The 19,819-nt window shown below is 41.6% G+C and overlaps 2 protein-coding genes across 2 annotated transcripts in view; both read left to right on the top strand.

Annotated features, from left to right (window-relative positions):
* Positions 1 to 1,020: 1,020 nt before the first annotated feature.
* Positions 1,021 to 7,462, top strand: LOC124132614. Its single transcript, XM_046496615.2, has 3 exons — positions 1,021 to 1,622; positions 5,147 to 5,299; positions 6,578 to 7,462. The coding sequence occupies exons 1-3, from the start codon at positions 1,430 to 1,432 to the stop codon at positions 6,844 to 6,846; spliced, it is 615 nt and encodes a 204-aa protein (XP_046352571.2). The 5' UTR covers positions 1,021 to 1,429; the 3' UTR covers positions 6,847 to 7,462.
* Positions 7,463 to 13,390: 5,928 nt separating this feature from the next.
* Positions 13,391 to 19,819, top strand: part of LOC124132477 — a 55,719-nt gene continuing 49,290 nt past the window's right edge. The window contains exon 1 of the mRNA XM_048392949.1: positions 13,391 to 13,439. Coding sequence (XP_048248906.1) covers positions 13,406 to 13,439 — 34 coding nt within the window. The 5' untranslated portion in view covers positions 13,391 to 13,405. The remainder of the gene's footprint in view (positions 13,440 to 19,819) is intronic.

Genomic DNA, 19,819 nt, shown 5'->3' with positions numbered 1-19,819 from the left:
CAAAATACATACATGGAACAAAAGTAGCCGCAAAGTAATGTTTGTTTGTTTGTTTGTTGTTTAACGCCGCACTCAGTAATATCCCAGGTATATGACGCCGGCCAAATATTAACACTTTAGGTATGTAATAATTTACAAGATGTGTCTGGCACATTATGATAACATAATCTCTATATACGGGTCCGGTCACATGAGCACATCTTCGCGAGGCAGGGCTGTTAATTGACTGTAAAAGTCCAGTTTTCTCCCTTGCCGAATAAGAAATAATGGAGTTATATTGTGGTTGGACGAACGAGTCTATGTATAGTCCAATCAAATTCACGTAACGAAATTGACATCAGGTTGGTAAACAACATAGATTTCAACGTGCAGATATGTCGGTTGCAGGATTTGCAAAAATTGTGTACCGTCAACTGGGCGGCAACAGATATTTTCTGTTTTCGCGACTCAGTGTTGATATAGTTGATATCAAACGGTAAAAGGGTTGTCGCTTTTGTTTGATATTAATTATTATGATAAATGAAAACACAATATGAAATCTATCACAGAGCTGGACATGAGAAATCCTGACGAAATGCTTGTAAACGGATAAAAGGAGTTGACGTGACAAACACACACAAAATACTTCAAATACTTACAGGGATTAACACAAAACTAAGTGACACATTGACATTAACGATTCTAGATATAACACACGACCTGCAATACAGATCATAGACGATAAACTATCTCGAAAATAAAGATTTTGAGATGACCGGATTCGGATATTATGGTACAGCTGTTGTGTGGAGTAGGGCCATTGAAGATGTGTTTAGCTACAGGGATGAACGTTGAGGGCTTAACATCTCTGCAAATATACTTTAGCTTTAGATATTTCTTTACACGTATTGTACTTGGAGGTGTCAAGCAGACCGCCCCGTGTGACATAGCTCGTTATATTGACACTGCTTCTGCAGGGAATATTACTGAATACCCAATGACTTAAGCTAGCATCTTAAGGCTGGGTCGTGATGTACTGTACTGGTGGGTGTGGGATAGTGTGTGTTGTAACATAGAGATAGTGAAGCTGTAACACGGTAGACCACGAAACTCATTGCCTGCGTTCTGTTCAAGCGCCTTCGTAAGCACATCAAAATATGGACACCCTTAGCAGGTGCTAGCTATGGATGTGTTATGGTGATACCATGTTTAAATGACAGAAGGTGGAATACTTGATAGAATGTATCCATGTTATGACATCGGAGAGTCCCCATAGGGTCATGATACAACATGGTGCAGTACGATACAAGGATACTTGAGTGAGTATCAAGGATCTTGGGTGGTTACATGATCGATGAGGATCTTCAAAGGAACAGAACATAGAACTGTAATATGTGTAATGTCTTTGTCTTTCGTCTTTCGTCTTTGAGATGAACGCTAACAACCTACCATGATAGGTTGGAGTTTAAAGTCATGTAGCTACAGACTAGCTTGTGGTGGCATTGTCCTCGGATTTCTTCAATTCGTTGTCGGCTTTGGTCTGCCAGCTTGGAAGCGAGATGCACGTGTCATTTCTGGGTTGTGGCAGAATTGCACCGCCTCTCTTTCCAAGTGTGAGTCCTATTCTACACACAGTGGAGAAGGTATGTATTTGAAAGCGTATAGTTGGCCGTTTTCTGTTGCCGACTAACACAGGCATCAAATGGTAGAAATGTTTGCATGTGTGTTTGTGGTGTTGATAAACACATCGCAGCTGTTGCTACCCCATCATCTTCATGGACACCATGCCTCATCACATGGTTGTTCCTATCCTAACGAACACGGAACTGTATCATGTATAGTTCAGTGTGCGGGGACCTTGTGTCTAATCATTAATATGGTTAGTTAGTGTCTGAGCGCGGAGCACGACATTGTTTGACGATTCGGGCGAAATTCATGTCCCGGGGCAATTCAGATGGGACCAACTTGAGCACATTTATCAATCACTTAAATATTACCTGACCATGCCGATGAACAAACATAGCCCTGATGATCAAGATAAGGGTAATTCCCTTCCCCCGGTTAGATTCTTTGAACGACAGCTATCAGACCACACGAACTTGCAATACATAGAATAACATAAAAAGTAACATTCACACATATTTCACCGTTCTAAAACAGATAAACATTTACTTCTGAGGTACGAAAATATTGTTTTGTTTTTCGCTATTTACATGTAGATGAGGCAGAAGACTACATTCGGTAGTCTCTTTTGCGGACTTCGCGGGTTCAAAGCCAGCTGACGACACTCGTTTTTCTTGAAATTGTTCTATCATCAAGGTAAATGATAGGGTAAAAAAGAAGTCATTGCCTAGTAACAAAAGCGACAAAAAAGAGCCATGGTTTAAATATGTGTTACATCAAACTATGGTTCAACGGCAATTGGCAAAGTAAAGTGTCCGTGTTCCGACAGTGTTGTCTGTGATCATCTGTCCATGTCAATAACTTTGAGTTTTTACCACATCCGGTGTTGCGTTTATTCGCTATTATCATATTCTTCTTGGAGTCAGCAAGATTGGTTTTACACCGATTGTAACAGTATTTCATTTATATGACGGCTTGTCGGCTTCGTGTGGGAGCAAGCCCGGAGGTGATGTATCTCTGAGTCTTTTGACACTTTGGTGAAACAAAAAGCTCTGGTATGGTGCTGACGAACCTAGAATCATGATCAGAGCAAATCGGGAATCGAAGCCACGATCATAGGTTTCTGGCACACATAAGGGAGGCAACTTTGCAGAGCGAATGATGCGCTTAAGACGCCGGGTTGCATTTGTCCCCAGTTCTCCTCGCAACCATTCACTGTAACCTTTGAAATATATTACGGAACATATTTAGATACCCGAATCCACTGACAATTGTCATTTGCTTGATTTAATTCATTGTTTGTGTATGAACAACCGAAGGGGCGTCTGCAACGCGCGGATCGTCTACGGGCTTTGCTGGAAACTTGCAGAAGTCAGAGTGTAGCGGCCAATGCGTTTAGTGTTTCACAGTCTGTGAAAAAACAAATGTTGACGATCGACCCCGTTCAGGGCGACCAAGGTCAACGACAAGAGTACAGGGCGAATTAAATTGCAGCACTTTTCAATGCGACAATGCTCACCCCATCACCACAGCATCCATAGAATGCCATGGCAAGCAATGGACCCAGACAGTTCCCCCACCGAATACATCTGGTACATGATAGTGAGAGTGCGTCAACATGATAGGGAGACGTCTCTGGCTCTCGATCCGACCACGTTGGCTGAACTTGGCCAGGCACTGCAAGGGGTGGGAGAGTGGGGGTGAGACAGACTACCCCAACTCGACATTTGGAGACACTTACACAGTATGGCTCATCGAGTGAATGAATGTTTGACAGATCGTGGCGGTATTACGCACAACTGATCGAAAAACGTCAACTTGGAAATTTCCCATCTCATCTCTATCGTCCTTCAAGATCAATGGCGGCCATAACATCTACCGTCATACTTCACTGTCGGTTTAGTTTATTAGCATCATACAACTACAAGAAACTAAAATATCTTACAATTTTGGAAGTTATTTCATAGAATTTCCTACTTTGTTTGAAGAGTATATTTACTATTTTATAAAAGTACACCAGGCTGTATAGCCTACATGTGAATGATAGATAACTTTCTCTTGCGATCAAGGAACAGGCGGTAATAAGCCCGCCTTTAAGTAAGATATAAACTTGTGATAGTAAACATATTCCAATTTTAAGCTACTGATGCTCGCAAACAAATGTAACCTTTGCCTCTCAGTAGTGTATACCTCGACAATGTCCTGTGACTCTTTACCAAGGAAATACTGACTGTCTGTCCCGGAATGTATTTTATCATCAATGGACCTCCATCAATACTTCCTATCAGGATATTTCTTTGTAATACAACTTATTTCTGTATTTAAACATTGTTCAGCCATTCGGATTAAAACTATTTTGTTTCATACACATACACGTATAGCTGCGATCAACTACGTCGAACTGATATTTTTTCGTTCTTGAGGGGTTCTAGGGTAACGCCGATTTGCAGTCCAAGCAAGTTTCGTTCCACCCCATTAATGTCCACTTTGTCACAAAACTCTAATTGTATTTTGATGGAATAAGATAATTAACACCCATATCGCAAACAATGTCTCAATTTAAACATGGCAATAAAGACAACGCCTAGACTAGTGAGTGAGTGGGTGAGTGAGTGAGTATGGTTTTACGCCGCTTTAAGCAATATTCCAGCAATATCACGGCGGGGGACACCAGAAATGGGCTTCACACATTGTACCCATGACGGGAATCGAACCCTGGTCTTCGGCGTTACGAGCGAACGCTTTAACTACAAGGCTACCCGACCGCCCCACGCCTAGACTAACACTGGAAACGGGTTCCAAAACGTGGAACACAGCCCCCCTTTAAGTTTGTTTGTTTGTTGTTTTACGCCGCACTCAGCAGTATTCCAGCTATATGACGGCGGTCTGTAAATAATCGAATCCGGACAAGACAATACAGTGATGAACATCATGAGCATCGATCTACGCAATTAGGATACGATGACATGCATCAACCAAGTCACCGGGCCTGACCACCCGATCCCGTTAGTCGCCTTTTACGACAAGCAAAGTCGCCTCTTTGAGTGAAACCTTAAAATGTCTTTGAACATACCGTCGACATAAGTGATTCCACATAAACTGCCACGCATACACTTGAAATTTAGAACTGACCAAAAATTACAAACTTATCACAACGTTGCCACACTGAAAACCGTCAGGGCAACAGTTCAAACTTCAGGTCCAAAACACAACTATGATACCCGTTCCAAATGCATCACCGTCGAATAACCATGTTTTCTTTGTGTAAGAAAAAAACTTTTATTTTTAGCCACCATCGAATATGATGTATACAGTAAACTACGGTTATAACGAACACACTTATAACGAACTAACGGATATAACGAACTAACTTTTTAGTCCCGACTATATGCTGTAGTTATGCTGTATATATGCTTATAACGAACTACGGTTATAACGAACTAAAATTAGTAGTCCCTTTGAGTTCGTTATAACCGTAGTTTACTGTACTTTTTTTTTTGCCCGACAGGTTTTATTCATATGACACAAATGACGTATGTTCCAGGTTGGTTCGACGCTGTGAGGGCAGTAGAGGCCGTAGCTCTTGTTAACTACTGCATATGTCTTGTCATCTTATGTGAGCTGAACTGTACATCCCGCAACATTCACGCTGTCAGATGTGACAGATTCGGCCTCCCAGCGTTGTGTGTCTGTACGGGTAGGGCTATTTACATACACCCCGTTATCATAATACCGTGTATTGTTGGTTATTTGAGATGTTACTCATGTGTTAATGTCCCTTATATTTGATCGGTGAATTCCTGTATGTACTCAAATGTTTGATTGCATTTTTCATACAGAAATCCCTTATTTCATGTCGGTTACATGCGATTACTATAAAATTAGAGGGCGGTTGACAACGCTCGACATTTATTGTAAACATATATCAACTGTATTGTCAATATATCAACACCATGTGCTTATTTTATTGGTAATCCTGTGGATAGGCATCAGATGGTTGGGGTCCATTATTGCCCATGCGATAATGACGGATTTGTGCACATACAGTTAAACTCATTTCTTCTGTTTACTGCATTGGGAACAATGACAGTGTAATCCTAGAATACACTATAACATAAACAGTCTGGCTTCTATGGCCCAAGAATATTTATATTTTATGAATTATTCATGATTTTCTGTAATCCCATGCCTCGAATAGGACTTGTAATTTGACATTTTACGAAATATGACTCAAAGCAAGGCAATTTATTTGACAACTAAGCATCATGTGTCATACCTATTAAATCATTTTATGAAACGTCAGCATCTTCTATTAATGCGATTTTCGAAATGTTTGGTTCGAGCTTCGATTTGAAAAATTGTACCAGAACAATCTATTCGTTCACCGGCTTGAATGTATAGATGCTACGTATTTCTTAAATTGAATAGAGAAGTTATACAGATACTTCAACTCAAGTGAAAGTATGTTGAGGTTACGGTTTAGGTATACGTATGTGTCGAGTGTCATCGAGTGTATTCTATCTCAATAATGAGTGATTTGCGTTTAACGTACATTGTTTCCCAGTTACATCACGGTGTATCAGCTTCACGTGGAAAGGCTGATGTGACGCATGTCTGTCTACCATCTCTGCGTGATAGTGATTCATACACACATGCTCATGACACAGTCGGAATCGTACAATCGACTCTGCTTTAACATAGGTTTGTCGTGTCTATGGAAAGGATTTTGTGGCTTGTATTGACACGTTTCTTGACTTTGGTGAAACCCAGGAGCAACGGTATGGTGCGGACAAACCTTCATATAAAACATACTCAGGACGATTCTGAAATTCGGTCAGCGGCCATACGTTTCTGGCACGCCTAAGGGCGCATCTATTCCATGAACCATGATGATGAGATTTTCAAAGATAATGAAAATATTTTATATTCTCACAACAATGTCTGTTTCATATATGCTTATTCATGTCCTTTTCAGGTGTTCTGGGTCTCGCTGGAGGAGTGGTTTATGCTGTGTGTGAAGCCGACGGACACTCCACGTTTTCCTCCGGACTCTATCTTGTATTGGTGGGTTCTACGTTTGGCCTCCTGTGTGGGGTCTTTTTGTTGTGTCATAAACCAAAGCTGTATGAGGATGAACTTGATCTTGACAGCATCCGCAGCGCACCTGTATTCAGCTCCACCATCAACCCAGTGTTTGTTGAACCAAGTCCCTTGCGAGCTGCTGAAACTGAAGTGTTTTACTAAATACACTCAATGGAGCTATTGAATAATTCATTGTTAACCACACCTAGTAGGCATACCATAACTACACTAGTCATATACATCCTGCTGCTGAAGACATTTCGAATTATTTCCACGACCCATCGTTATTGATAACGATTGAAAACAAACGATTTGATGTACACTAGAATCCACGCAATGTTGTGTTACTTTAAATATATTCTTATGTTAGCATTTAAATATTGTAATATTCAAATTACAAGTTTTTTCACTTCTTAACACGAACTATTTATATGTCTACAGTATGTATTACTGTTAATAAAATAACGGTACAATACGATGACACGTAATCAGCAGCCACGTTATAACCATAAGATTGAATGAGTGAGTGATATATTCCAGCAATATCACGGTGGGGTACCCCAGAAGTAGGCTTCACACATTGTACCCATGTGGGGAATTGAACCCGGGTATACTGCGTGACGAGCGAACGCTTTAACCGCTAGGCTACCCCACCGCCCTTGTTACCATATGAACCTTTCCAGTCGGGTGTGACGCTTTATTGCACAACATGTGTATCGCGTGCATACACGTACTTGTACATGTAGAAAATGGAAGAATAACATTTATGTTTACCGAAGCCAAGCTTTCCCTCTCAATGTTACACAAACGCATGTACTCCCACATAAGAGAGGGTTTATCGCCACGGAACATTATTTCAGTGATTTCACGGGTGTTATGTAAAAAGGGAGGAAAGCTCTAAGTGATGTATGACTTTAGTGAAATGTTGGAGCATAGCTATAGTGCGTAGAAACAAGGAACATGTTGACACACCCCTTGACTCTCCCTCTCTCTCTCTCTCTCCCTCACTCTCTCTCGCCCCCTCACTCTCTCTCCCTCTCCTTCTCATTCTCTGCCCCTCTCCCCCCTCTCTCTCCCCCTCATTCTCTCTCCCTCTTTCTCACTCTCCCTCTCTCTCTCCCCCTCTCTCTCCCTCTTTCTCCCTCTCCCTCTCTCTCTCCCTCTCTCTCACCCTCTCTCTCCCTCTCTCTCCCTCTTTCTCCCTCTCCCTCACCCTCTCTCCCCTTACTCTCTCTCCCTCTCACCCACTCTCTCTCCCCTCACTCTCTCTCCCTCTTTCTCCCTCTCCCTCTCCCTCACTCTCTCTCCTCCTCACTCTCTCTCTCCCTCTTTCTCCCTCTCACCCACTCTCTCTCCCCTCAATCTCTCTCCCCCTCAATCTCTCTCCCCCTAAATCTCTCTCCCCCTCACTCTCTCTCCCCCACTCTCTCTCCCCTCACTCTCTCTCCCTCTTTCTTCCTCTCCCTCACTCTCTTTCCCCTCACTCTTTCCCTCTTTCTCACTCTCCCTCACTCTCTCTCCCCCTCACTCTCTCTCCCTCTCCCCCACTCTTTCCCCTCACTCTCTCTCCCCTCTCTCTCCCTCTCTCCCCCTCTCTCTCCCTCTCCCTCTTTCTCCCTCTCTCCCCCCTCACTCTCTCTCCCTCTTTCTCCCTCTCCCTCACTCTCTCTCCCCTCACTCTCTCTCCCTCTTTCTCCCTCTCCCCACTCTCTCTTCCCCTTTCTCTCTCTCCCTCTTTCTCCCTCTCCCTCTCCCTCACTCATTCTCCCTCTCTCTCTCCCCCTCTCTCTCTCTCCCTCTCCCTCTCTCCTCCCCCTCTCCTCCCCCTATCTCTCCCTGATGCATGACTTTAGTGAAATATTAAAGCATAGCTATGGTGCGTAGAATCAAGGAACATGTTGACACACCCCTTGATTCTCCCTCTCCCTCCCTCTCCCTCTCACTCTCTCTCCCTCACCCTCTCTCCCCCCTCTCTCTCCATCTCTCTCCCTCTCTCGCCCTCTTTTTCTCTCCCTCTCTGCCTCTTTCTCCCTCTCACCCTCTCTCTCCCCCTCTTTCTCCCTCTCCCTCTCCCCACCCCCTCTTTCTCTTTCTCTCGTTAGGTTACTCGTATGTGTAGGAGTGATACTGGGACAGTCGCCCATACTTTATTCACATACAAGCTACAGTGTCACAAGCATGGGTTCGGTCCCAATCTCGTCTTTGATGTGTGATTTATCATTGTCACGTTGTTTCAACGGAAGCAGAATAATGTGAAGTTAGCCTCTCCCAGCATGAGGGGTGACAGCTAAGCCGTCGTTACAATTATTTTATGTATCATGGTTATTCAAATTAAGTGGAGGTTTCGCCCATCAGCCACATCCGCTGTCATGAAACAAAAACACCATTGTGTCAAACGCAAGGGCAATGATGACGTACTGGTATTGTGTTTTCATTCTCTTGAAGCTTCACTGTCGAGCACCATTTTGAGGGTGAGGAAAGGTTCAGTATCATTGCACTGAATGATGGGGATTCATGTATCGAACGAAATATATATTTAATAACGTCACCTCAGCATTGATCTCTCCCTCCCTCTCCCCCTCTCTCTCTCTCTCTTCACTCTCTCTCTTTTCTCTCTCTCACTCTCTCTCTTCTCTCTATATCTCTCCTCTCTCACTATGTCTAACTATCTCTCTTTCTCTCTCTCACTCTTTCTCTTCTCTCTCTATCTCTCTCGCTCACTCTCTCGTCTCTCTCTCACTCTTTCTCCTCACTCTCTTTTCTCGCTCTCGCGCTCCCTCACTCTCTCTCTCGCTCACTCTCTTTCTCTCTCTATCTCTCTCTGTCTATATCTCTCTCATTCTCCCTCGCTCTCTTCTCTCGTTAACTCTCTCCATTTCTCTCTCTCGATCTTTCTCACTCTCTTGTCGCTATTTCTCTTCTCTATCTCTTTCTCTCTCTCTCTATCTCTTCCTCTCTCTTTCTATCTCTCCCTCTCTCAAAAAGAGGTTGAGAAGAAGTTCAGTTTCATTGCACTGAATGATGGGGATTCATGTAGCGAATGAATATATATTTAATAACGTCACCTCAGCATTGATCTCTCCCTCCCTCTCCCTCTCTTTCTCTCTTCACTCTCACTATCTCTCTTTTCTCTCTCTCACTCTCTCTCTTCTCTCTATACCTCAGCATTGCGATTCTACCATTGAATGCAATGCTAACGTGCACTAGGCTAAGTTAACATGTACACCGTATATCCATAGACCGTATGTTACCCTTGCATTATACTCGGGTGTCTCCGCGTATCCTCAGGTTAAGAAAACAAGATTAACCCGCCCGAGTGAGTGAGTGAGTATGGTTTTACGCCGCTTTTAGCAATATTCCAGCAACATCACGGCGGGGGACACCAGAAATGGGCTTCACACATTGTACCCATGTCGGGAATCGAACCCGGGTCCTCGGCGTGACGAGCGAACGCTTTAACCACTAGGCTACCCGACCGCCCCTTAACCCGCCCGAAGCTTTCTCACTTGTACTGAGTGCTTCCTGTTTTACGGCCCTATTGCGCGAGTCGCTATAGAGTGTGGATATCCTGTGTCTGCTTGGTTGTTGTTTAAAGCCCACTCAGCAATATTCCAGCTATATGACGGCGGTCTGTTAATAATCGACTCTGGACTAGATATCTGTTGATTGATATCATGAGCACCGATCCACGCAATTGGGATGCGATGACATGCATCAACCAAGTTAGCTAGCCTTACCACTTGATCCCGTCTGTCGCCTCTTACGTCAAGCATGGTCGCCTTTTACGACAAGTATTTAATTGGGGTTCCGAAGACATATTCTAATCGTGTGACATCGAAGTAAAATCTACATCGCAGACAGTCTACAGTGTGTCCATCTTTTCAGATGCTAGTAACAAATCTATATCTTAACGATTCTACTAATACGGAGCTTTTATGTGCAACACAGAGATAATCATGTCAATGTGTATTATCAATATCCAATTTGTCTAAAACAAAAACTTAAATACAAATATAATAATGCGTCATGTTATTGAAAATAATTGTCTACCACAAAAAATACAATGCTGCTGAAAAAAAACATCTAATCTCCAGACAAAATCCCAGGTCCCTAAATTGTATTTCGGTATTCAGTGATTTCACGTCATGTCAGCTGTTATGGTGGGAAAGCCCGAGTGAGTTTGATTTTACGCCGCTTTTAGCAATATTCCAGCAATATCACGCCGGGGGACACCAGAAATGGGTTTCACGCATTTTACCCGTGTCGGAAATCGAACCCGGGTCTTCGGCGTGACGAGCGAACGCTTCAACCACAAGGCTACCCAACCGCCCCATGGGGGAAAGCCCGAAGTGATGCAATGCTAAGACGTTTGCCACTTTGGTGAGTCTACGAGGCAGGGCCATGGTGCTGACAATCCTAGAAATATATATAATGAGTTGAATCCATAATCATACAATTCTGGTGTGCCTAAGGGACGTAACTCTGCTCAGCGAATTGCGGCGCCTTGGACAACGAGGCCACACGTGTCCCCTATTGGAGAATGAAACTGATAAAACAGTCAAGAACACAGAACCTGTCAGGCAGAAGCTGAATGTCATACTTTTTTTATTTGTTGTATATAAAAAATATTATATCTTCACAAAAAAATTATGACCAGGGATGCGTTTAATTTAAGTAACACTACAATTGATAAATGAGAAGTTACTTGATCACAGTTACGTTTGTCTCTGACTTTTTTATATTTTAAAATTTACCGATGAGAGAATTAACTTTATAAAACAAAGGCTTGGAAAAACCAAATAAATTTATTCCTCTGTCTAACGAATACGTGTGGAACAGGGCGTTGATGCACATTGTAGGTTAACCTCTGACCTGAGTGAGACGAAACAGACCTGTTGTGTTCTGAAACAATGGGAAAGGCGCTATCAGGTCATCCCGTATGCCCTGTCTGAATATCAAATGAAGACTGTTTTGTTGACCATTGACCAACAAGGTGTAGGTCGTCCTGACCCTTTCTACAGACATCACGTAAAACGCCGTTTACTGTCAAGAAGTAATCGCCTGTCTTGGCTTGTGAAGTGATTTAGGAGACATTTGACATTCATGTTGAGCCGAAATCCTTCTGTTTCATTATTTCCACTCTGCTAGAAAAATATTAAGTAACAATATTTAATTCAACTTTCCACGTGGAATTCACTGACGTTGACAGTAAAAAATAACTGAGGTTACCTAACATTAATTATAATTTCGTTCATTATTGAAATGAATGTGAGAGTTGGGTTTAGCGCCGCTTTAGCAATATTGTAATTAATCACGGCGTGTCAAGGTAATGTGGGAGGAAAGCCCGAGGTGATGCAGGTTTTAGACGTTTACCACTTTTTGTGCAACACACGAGCACGGGTACAGGCAAACCTAAAACATAATCGTGGCCAATCTGGTTCTAACCCAAAGTCGTTGGTTTCTGGCGTTCCCAAGGGACGCAACTCTACACAGTGAATTGCGACGCCTCCGACTACTGGGCCACCCGTGTCGCCTTACTAATATGTAACAAAGTGAGAGACAACAGCACAATCCAAATGCATGAATCGCAATTATTCTTCGGTAGTAGTGAATAGATGCAATCACGTCAATCTAGAATGACTTCTTGGTGAATAATAATAATAAGCGACTTAACCTTTCCATACACACGAGAAATTTCAGCTGAGAACAGTAGATTGTACGGGTTTTAGTGACTGACTGGATTTGGTTCAAAGCAGCTTTGAACACTGTCATTATTTCAGTTACATCATGGCATGTCAGCTTGATGTAGGGGAAGACCGAAGAGATGCAGGTCTTAGACTTGTAAATAAAGCGACAAAACCATTTCCATATCCATAAGAAAGTTCTGCCAAAAGCAGAGTCGATTGCACGATTCCGAGGATATCAATAGCATGTGCTTATAAATCACTATCAAATAGTGATGATACCAGTTGTTAAAGATAGGTGAGCGTACTCTGCCACACCGTTCGCACCATCACAAACACACCCAAAGGCAAGTCAATTGTTCACCTGAAAAAAACCACGAGAACATATGGTACATATGGTATATGGTACAAATAGTGAAATAACATCGGACATCATTTTTGTCACTGATGCGTCAAATTTGGAAATATCAACGACACATAAACAGGGGGCACGGGTGGCCCAGTTGTCTGAGGCGCCGCGATTCTCTGTGCAGAGTTGCGTCCCTTGGGCGCTCCTGAAACCTATGATTGTGGGTTCGAATCCCGGTTCGCCCCGATTATGTTTCTAGTTTTGTCAGCACCATACCCGTGCTCGTGGGTTTCACCGAAGTAGTAAACGTCTGAGACATGCATCACTTCGGGCTTTCCTCCCACATTAAGCTGACACGCCGCGATATAACTGGAATACTGTTAAAAGCGGCGTTAAACCCAGCTCACTCACTCACTCACTCACTCACTCATAAACATTAAGTAATTCATTGTGTCATAGATCATGGCGCACAAAGATCCGGAAGACATTCAGACAATGTTATTTTTAGTCTGGCTGTGCAACACGTACATAACACCTGGATCCCTGTGACATGAAACCACAGCTGCAGGTTATAATAAATCTTCCTCTTTCCCAAAGCACTTTCCTGCATCCGATTAATATTGAAGCTGTTTACCTAACGCAGTCGAGTTTCACAGGAGTTCCTGTTTTGTCTCATTCGGATACATGTATGATATTGGAGATTCCGAAGCTATCTGTGAAAGGTAATGTATGTATCTAGATATTGACAACATTGAAATACATTTGGTTCCTATGTTCACGATCGCAGCAGGGTTGCACTGATTAAGTTGTATTTTCTTAAGAATGGTTTTACATGTATGTTTGCTTTTGCATTTGTACCACATGTTCCCGTGGATTTTCTTTCAGATAAACACTTCACTTGTATTTGCATGTGTTTGTGACGGTGTGACAGGTTACAGTTTTCGCGAAAACCTGGTGCCATCCTTTTTTTATAGTGATTAATAACACATGCCCATGATACAGTCGGAATCGTACAATGGACTCTGAGTTTAGGGGATATTTCTGATAAATATGGAAAGGGCTTTGCCGCTTTTATTCCAACTGTATGGAAGTATCTTCAGATAAAGTTTTTTTCTTTATAGGAATATTTTGACAAATGGACGTTAATCCTGTACTGTACTGTCATGGTTTGTTCCGTTCTATATGACCTTTGTTGTGTGGCATAGTATAGTGAGACTTACAACCAGGACGGCACACTCATCTGCACCTAAGAGTGTCAGAAGAAGGATTTTCAGTTTGTGTATAGTTTTGTGAAACATGAAACTTTAAAATGAGTGAATAGGGTTTAACGGTTTGAACAGCATTTCAGTTGTAGTACGGCGTGACAGATTGACACGGAAGGGATACCCGTGGATATATATTGGTGATAGACGCTTACCTGTTTACTGAAACCCAAGGACAGGGGTGGTTTATTGTTGACAAGAATCAAAATCAGGGCGAACCTAAAATTCGAACGCACGGCCATAGGATTTCGACAAGCATCTGGGACACAGCTCTACACGACGAATTGCGGCACCTCAGACGACTAGACCGAACCCCCTCCTTTAGTCGCAACGCTCTGACGGACCCAGTTGCATGAAACCTTCATTGACTTATGTGTTCATTAAACACTCCTGGTTATTTAAATGCTTAATATAATTTTTTAATAGCTAAATAAAAAATGGATTGAACAAAGCCATAATTATACTGCCCTGAACTAATACTACTTGAAAGGTATGATTTCAGTTAACGTGTCATTATACAAGGATGTTCCCCAATTAGTTTCGAACAAATCCGTTTTTGCAAAGAAACACTTTTCTCCTGCTCCTATCCTCTGTCAAATGGCCGCGTTGGAGCAGATCACTCGACTCGGAAGTTGGGTAAGTTATTAGTGTCCATTGTTCATTCCTGAAAGCATATAAATAGATAATAGAGACATGGTTATATGGATTAGACGGATTCCACTGCAGATACACAGATGTAGCGGTATATAACCTTTTTAATAGTTATAAACAGTGTGTGATGATCCAGTCTGACATACATGTATTCATGTATTCATACTACACAACGTCACAGCGATAACATACAAGCAGAAATAGCACAGGATTTCCTGCATTCTCAAACGTGTCGTGATTGTGACGAGTTAAGGTTGTCAGTCTGCCCGAGATGTCTCAGTATTACGACCTGTTCCTAACACCCAATGAAACACTGTCAATCAATGTCACCCCTGCTCCGACACCACTTTTGAGGACAGTACGCTGCTGCAAGGGTAAATGTTAGGATGGACACATTACACAATATCATCCTCACTAATCTGCTTCACAATTCACTTTGTCTGGATGTGCACAACTTGACATCATTTCGATTATGAGTTTCTCGTCCTTATTAAGGAACATTAACGGGGTGACTTGTGAAGACGGGTGTTTTACTTGATTCATTAAAAGCGACATTTTTACCAGTATATTACGTTTTAAATATACAGCGCCAATGCCAGAGAACATAGCGCAAAAGGCAAATTAATTTTGGAAAACTATAAGAATGGATCATTGAAAATCAGTGATGACACCAGGTGTTCGCGAAACAAGTTGGACAATATAAACATACCCTGCCCCATCACATACCTCACAACTCATACAGGTCATTGTGAATATATTCGTATGGTTGTATTGTATTGATTAAAATGTTCTTCTCTTTAAAATTCAACTTGTGATGATTTACTAATATAGTATAATAGTAACTTCAGAATGCTTTGATACCCAGATTTATTTTGCATTTTCAGTGTTTAAATGAAATAAAACAATGCATTGTCTGGTTATAGTTTATTTATGATGACACATATCCACACAGGGAAGTTACCACATATTCTTCATGAACATGCATGCAGTCTTGTTTCCTGTTGTGCCTCATTTATACATGCCATTGTTGTGTGTTCGTTGTCGTAACAGCTGGCATCACTCATGTGTCGGGCAGATTGTCTTGACATTAATTGTTTATACTTTACATTGTGAGTTAAAACTGCAAACATATTATTTGTGATAATGAACTAGTGCATAATTCACCGATGACCGACAGTGGACCTTAAACGTAGATGTCTAAGAGCATATTTACAAACAAAAGAATTGTCTTTTCTTAAACTTTACGAAAGCCTTAAGATTACCCCTGTCTTTGAACTGGGCCCTATACATCCATTAATCTCACGCTTGAGAAGTTATGAGATTTATAGCCTGTCCATCTCAAAGATCGTCACCTCTTGTTTGAGATCTTGGGAAGAAGGGCGCCCATTTTAGAATCTTAGAGATTTTTCTGAAGATTCGTATATTGTCGGAGATAATCAGAAGATATAACGGGTAAGTGGCTTTGTTTTACAGGATCATCCCTTGTGTAATACAATGGTTTGCTACAAACAGGTATCGAGGATGTTATATACCACCTACGTAGGCCGTCGCAAACACGCCCAACATTAACTCAGTGACTTGAGAACCCGATAACAAGTGAAATTGTTGTCACTCATTCTTGCATCCTTTACAGGAAATATCTTCTTTAAGAGCGCTCATGTTTATATATATATATATATATATACATATATATATATATACATATATATATATATATATATATACATACATACATATATATATATATATATATATATGTATATGTGTATATGTATGTATATATATATATATATATATATATATATATATATATATATATATATATATATATGTCCCGTGTTTATCGGGGTCGCTTGTATATGTAAGTGGTGAGATGCACTGGAGTACAGTAGCACATGTGTTAAGAAATTCACAAAATAATTACACAAATCGGATTGTTCTCCTACATTTTTCAGTTTTAAATTCAGTATATATATAACACCTATTCTATTCTATTCTATTTTCTGTTATACAATTTCTATAAATTAAAAAGAAAAAATCTTGTAACTGACTGTATTTAGTTACGTATTTAGATCAAAGCTAAAAGAAGCCGTACTGTCTCGCCTGCCTTATTGTGTGTTCTATTCTAGCACAACACATAAGTATATAATTCCCACATGGGTAAAATGTGTCCCCTACTGTACTACACTGTAATGCACTGTCCAAGCCATAGTAAGTGTCCACTGCGCCGATAGGCAATGTACTGTCCTACCCATAGTAAGTGCCTCCTATTCTGTACTCTAATGTACTGTCCTGTACTGTACTACACTGTTATGTACTCCCCTGTACTGTACTACACTGTAATGCACTGCACTGTACTACACTGTATTGGACTGTCCTGTACTGTCCTCCATTGTAATGTACTGTCCTGTACTGTACTGCACTGTAATGTACTGTACTGTACTACATTAAATGAACTGTCCTGTACTGTACCACACTATCATGTACTGTACAGTACTACATTGAAATGGACCGTCCTGTACTGTACTGCACTGCAATGGACTGTCCTGTACTTTACTACACTCTAATGGACTGTACTGTACTACATTAAATGGACTGTTCTGTACTGTACTATACTCAATCGGACTGTCCTGTACTTTACTACATTGAAATGGACTGTCCTGTACTTTACTACATTGTAATGGACTGTCCTGTACTTTACTTCACTATAATGGACTGTCCTGTACTGTACTACACTATAATGGACTGTCCTGTACTGCACTACACTGTAATGGACTGTCCTGTACTGCACTACACTGTAATGGACTGTCTTGTACTGTGCTATACTATAATGGACTGTCCTGTACTGTACTGTACTACGCTATAATGGACTGTCCTGTACTGCGCTACACTGTAATGGACTGTCCTGTACTGCACTACACTGTAATGGACTGTCCTGTACTGCACTACACTGTAATGGACTGTCCTGTACTGCACTACACTGTAATGGACTGTCCTGTACTGTACTACACTGTAATGGACTGTCCTGTACTACACTGTAATTGATTGTCCTGTACTGTACTATATTCTAATGGACTGTCCTGTACTGTACTCCGCAGTAATGCACTGTCCTGTACTGTACTTCACTGTAATTGACTGCCCTGTACTGCACTACGCTGTAATGCACTGTCCTGTGCTGTACTTCACTGTAATTGACTGTCCTGTACTGTACTACGCAGTATTGCAGTGTCCTGTACTGTACTTCACTGTAATTGACCGTCCTGTACTGTACTACGCTGTAATTGACTGTCCTGTACTGTACTATATTGTAATTGACTGTCCTGTAAAGTACTACATTGTAATTGACTGTCCTGTACTGTACTACATTGTAATTGACTGTCCTGTTCTGAAGAAAGGTGTAATGCACTGCCTTGTACTATACTGTACTACTCTGTAATCCACTGTCCTGTACTGTACTGTACTACACTGTAATGCACTGTCCTGTACTGTACTGTACTACACTATAATGCACTGTCCTGTACTCTACTTCACTGTAATTAACTGTCCTGTACTGTACTACGGTGTTATGCACTATCCTGTACTGTACTACTCAGTAATGCACTGTCCTGTACTGTACTTCACTGTAGTTGACTGTCCTGTACTATACTTCACTGTAATGCACTGTCCTGTACTGTACTTCACTGTAATTGACTGTACTGTACTACGCAGTAATGCACTGTCCTGTACTGTATTTCACTGTAATTGACTGTCCTGTACTGTACTACGGTGTTATGCACTGTCCTGTAGTGTACTACGCTGTAATGCACTGTCCTGTACTGTACTACACTGTAATTGACTGTCCTGTACTGTACTACGGTGTTATGCACTGTCCTGTAGTGTACTACGCTGTAATGCACTGTCCTGTACTGTACTACACTGTAATTGACTGTCCTGTACTGTACAACGGTGTAATGCACTGTCCTGTACTGTACTGTACTATGCTGTAATGCACTCTCCTGTACTGTACTGTACTACGCTGTAATGCACTCTCCTGTACTTTACTGTTAGTGACTGCCCTGTACTGTACTACACTGTAATTTACTATCCTGTACTGTACTACGGTGTAATGCACTATCCTGTACTGTACTGTACTACGCTGTAATGCACTCTCCTGTACTTTACTGTAATTGACTGTCCTGTACTGTACTACGCTGTAATTGACTGTCCTGTACTGTACTACATTGTAATTGACTGTCATGTACTGTACTACGCAATAATGCACTGTCCTGTACTGTACTTCACTGTAATTGACTGTCCTGTACTGTACTATATTGTATTTGACTGTCCTGTACTGTACTACATGGTATTTGACTGTCCTGTACTGTACTTCACTGTAATTGACTGTCCTGTACTGTTCAACGGTGTAATGCACTGTCCTGTACTGTACTGTACTGTACTACGCTGTTATGCACTGTCCTGTACTGTACTGTACTACACTGAAATGCACTGTCCTGTACTGTACTGTACTACACTGTAATGCACTGTCCTGTACTGTACTGTACTACGCAGTAACTCACTGTCCTGTACTGTACTACGGTGTTATGCACTGTCCTGTACTGTACTACGCAGTAATTCACTGTCCTGTACTGTACTACGGTGTTATGCACTGTCCTGTACTGTACTACGCAGCAATTCACTGTCCTGTACTGCACTTCACTGTAATTAACTGCCCTGCACTGTACTACGTTGTAATGCACTGTCCTGTACTGTACTTCACTTTAATTGACTGTACTGTACTGTACTACGCTCTAATGCACTGTCCTGTACTGTAGTTCGTTGTAATTGACTGTACTGTACTGTACTACACTGTAATTGACTGTCCTGTACTTCACTGTAATTGACTGTACTGTACTGTACTACGCTGTAATGCACTGTCCTGTACTGTACTTCATTGTAATTGACTGTCCTGTACTGTATATCATTGTAATTGACTGTCCTGTACTGTACTACGGTGTAATGCACTGTCCTGTACTGTACTTCACTGTAATTAACTTCCTGTACTGTACTACACCGTAATTGACTGCCCTATACTGTACTACGCTGTAATGCACTGTCCTGTACTGTACTTCACTGTAATTGACTGTCCTGTACTGTACTACGCAGTAATGCATTGTCCTGTACTGTACTTCACTATTATTGACTGTCCTGTA

This window comes from Haliotis rufescens, unplaced genomic scaffold, assembly GCF_023055435.1.
Source record: "Haliotis rufescens isolate VD_foot unplaced genomic scaffold, xgHalRufe1.0.p SCAF_11, whole genome shotgun sequence".
Classification (NCBI taxonomy): Eukaryota; Metazoa; Mollusca; class Gastropoda; order Lepetellida; family Haliotidae; genus Haliotis; species Haliotis rufescens.
The sequence above is the reverse complement of the archived record's forward strand: the minus strand, read 5'-3'. Positions and strand labels throughout refer to the sequence as shown.

Bases quoted from the DNA above. Each gene is read 5' to 3' on its own strand.
- LOC124132614 (XM_046496615.2), top strand. From the start codon at position 1,430: ATGATAGGTTGGAGTTTAAAGTCATGTAGCTACAGACTAGCTTGTGGT. The intron at 1,623-5,146 runs GTATGTATTTGA...CGTATGTTCCAG, and splicing joins TTCTACACACAGTGGAGAAG to GTTGGTTCGACGCTGTGAGG. The intron at 5,300-6,577 runs GTAGGGCTATTT...TGTCCTTTTCAG, and splicing joins AGCGTTGTGTGTCTGTACGG to GTGTTCTGGGTCTCGCTGGA.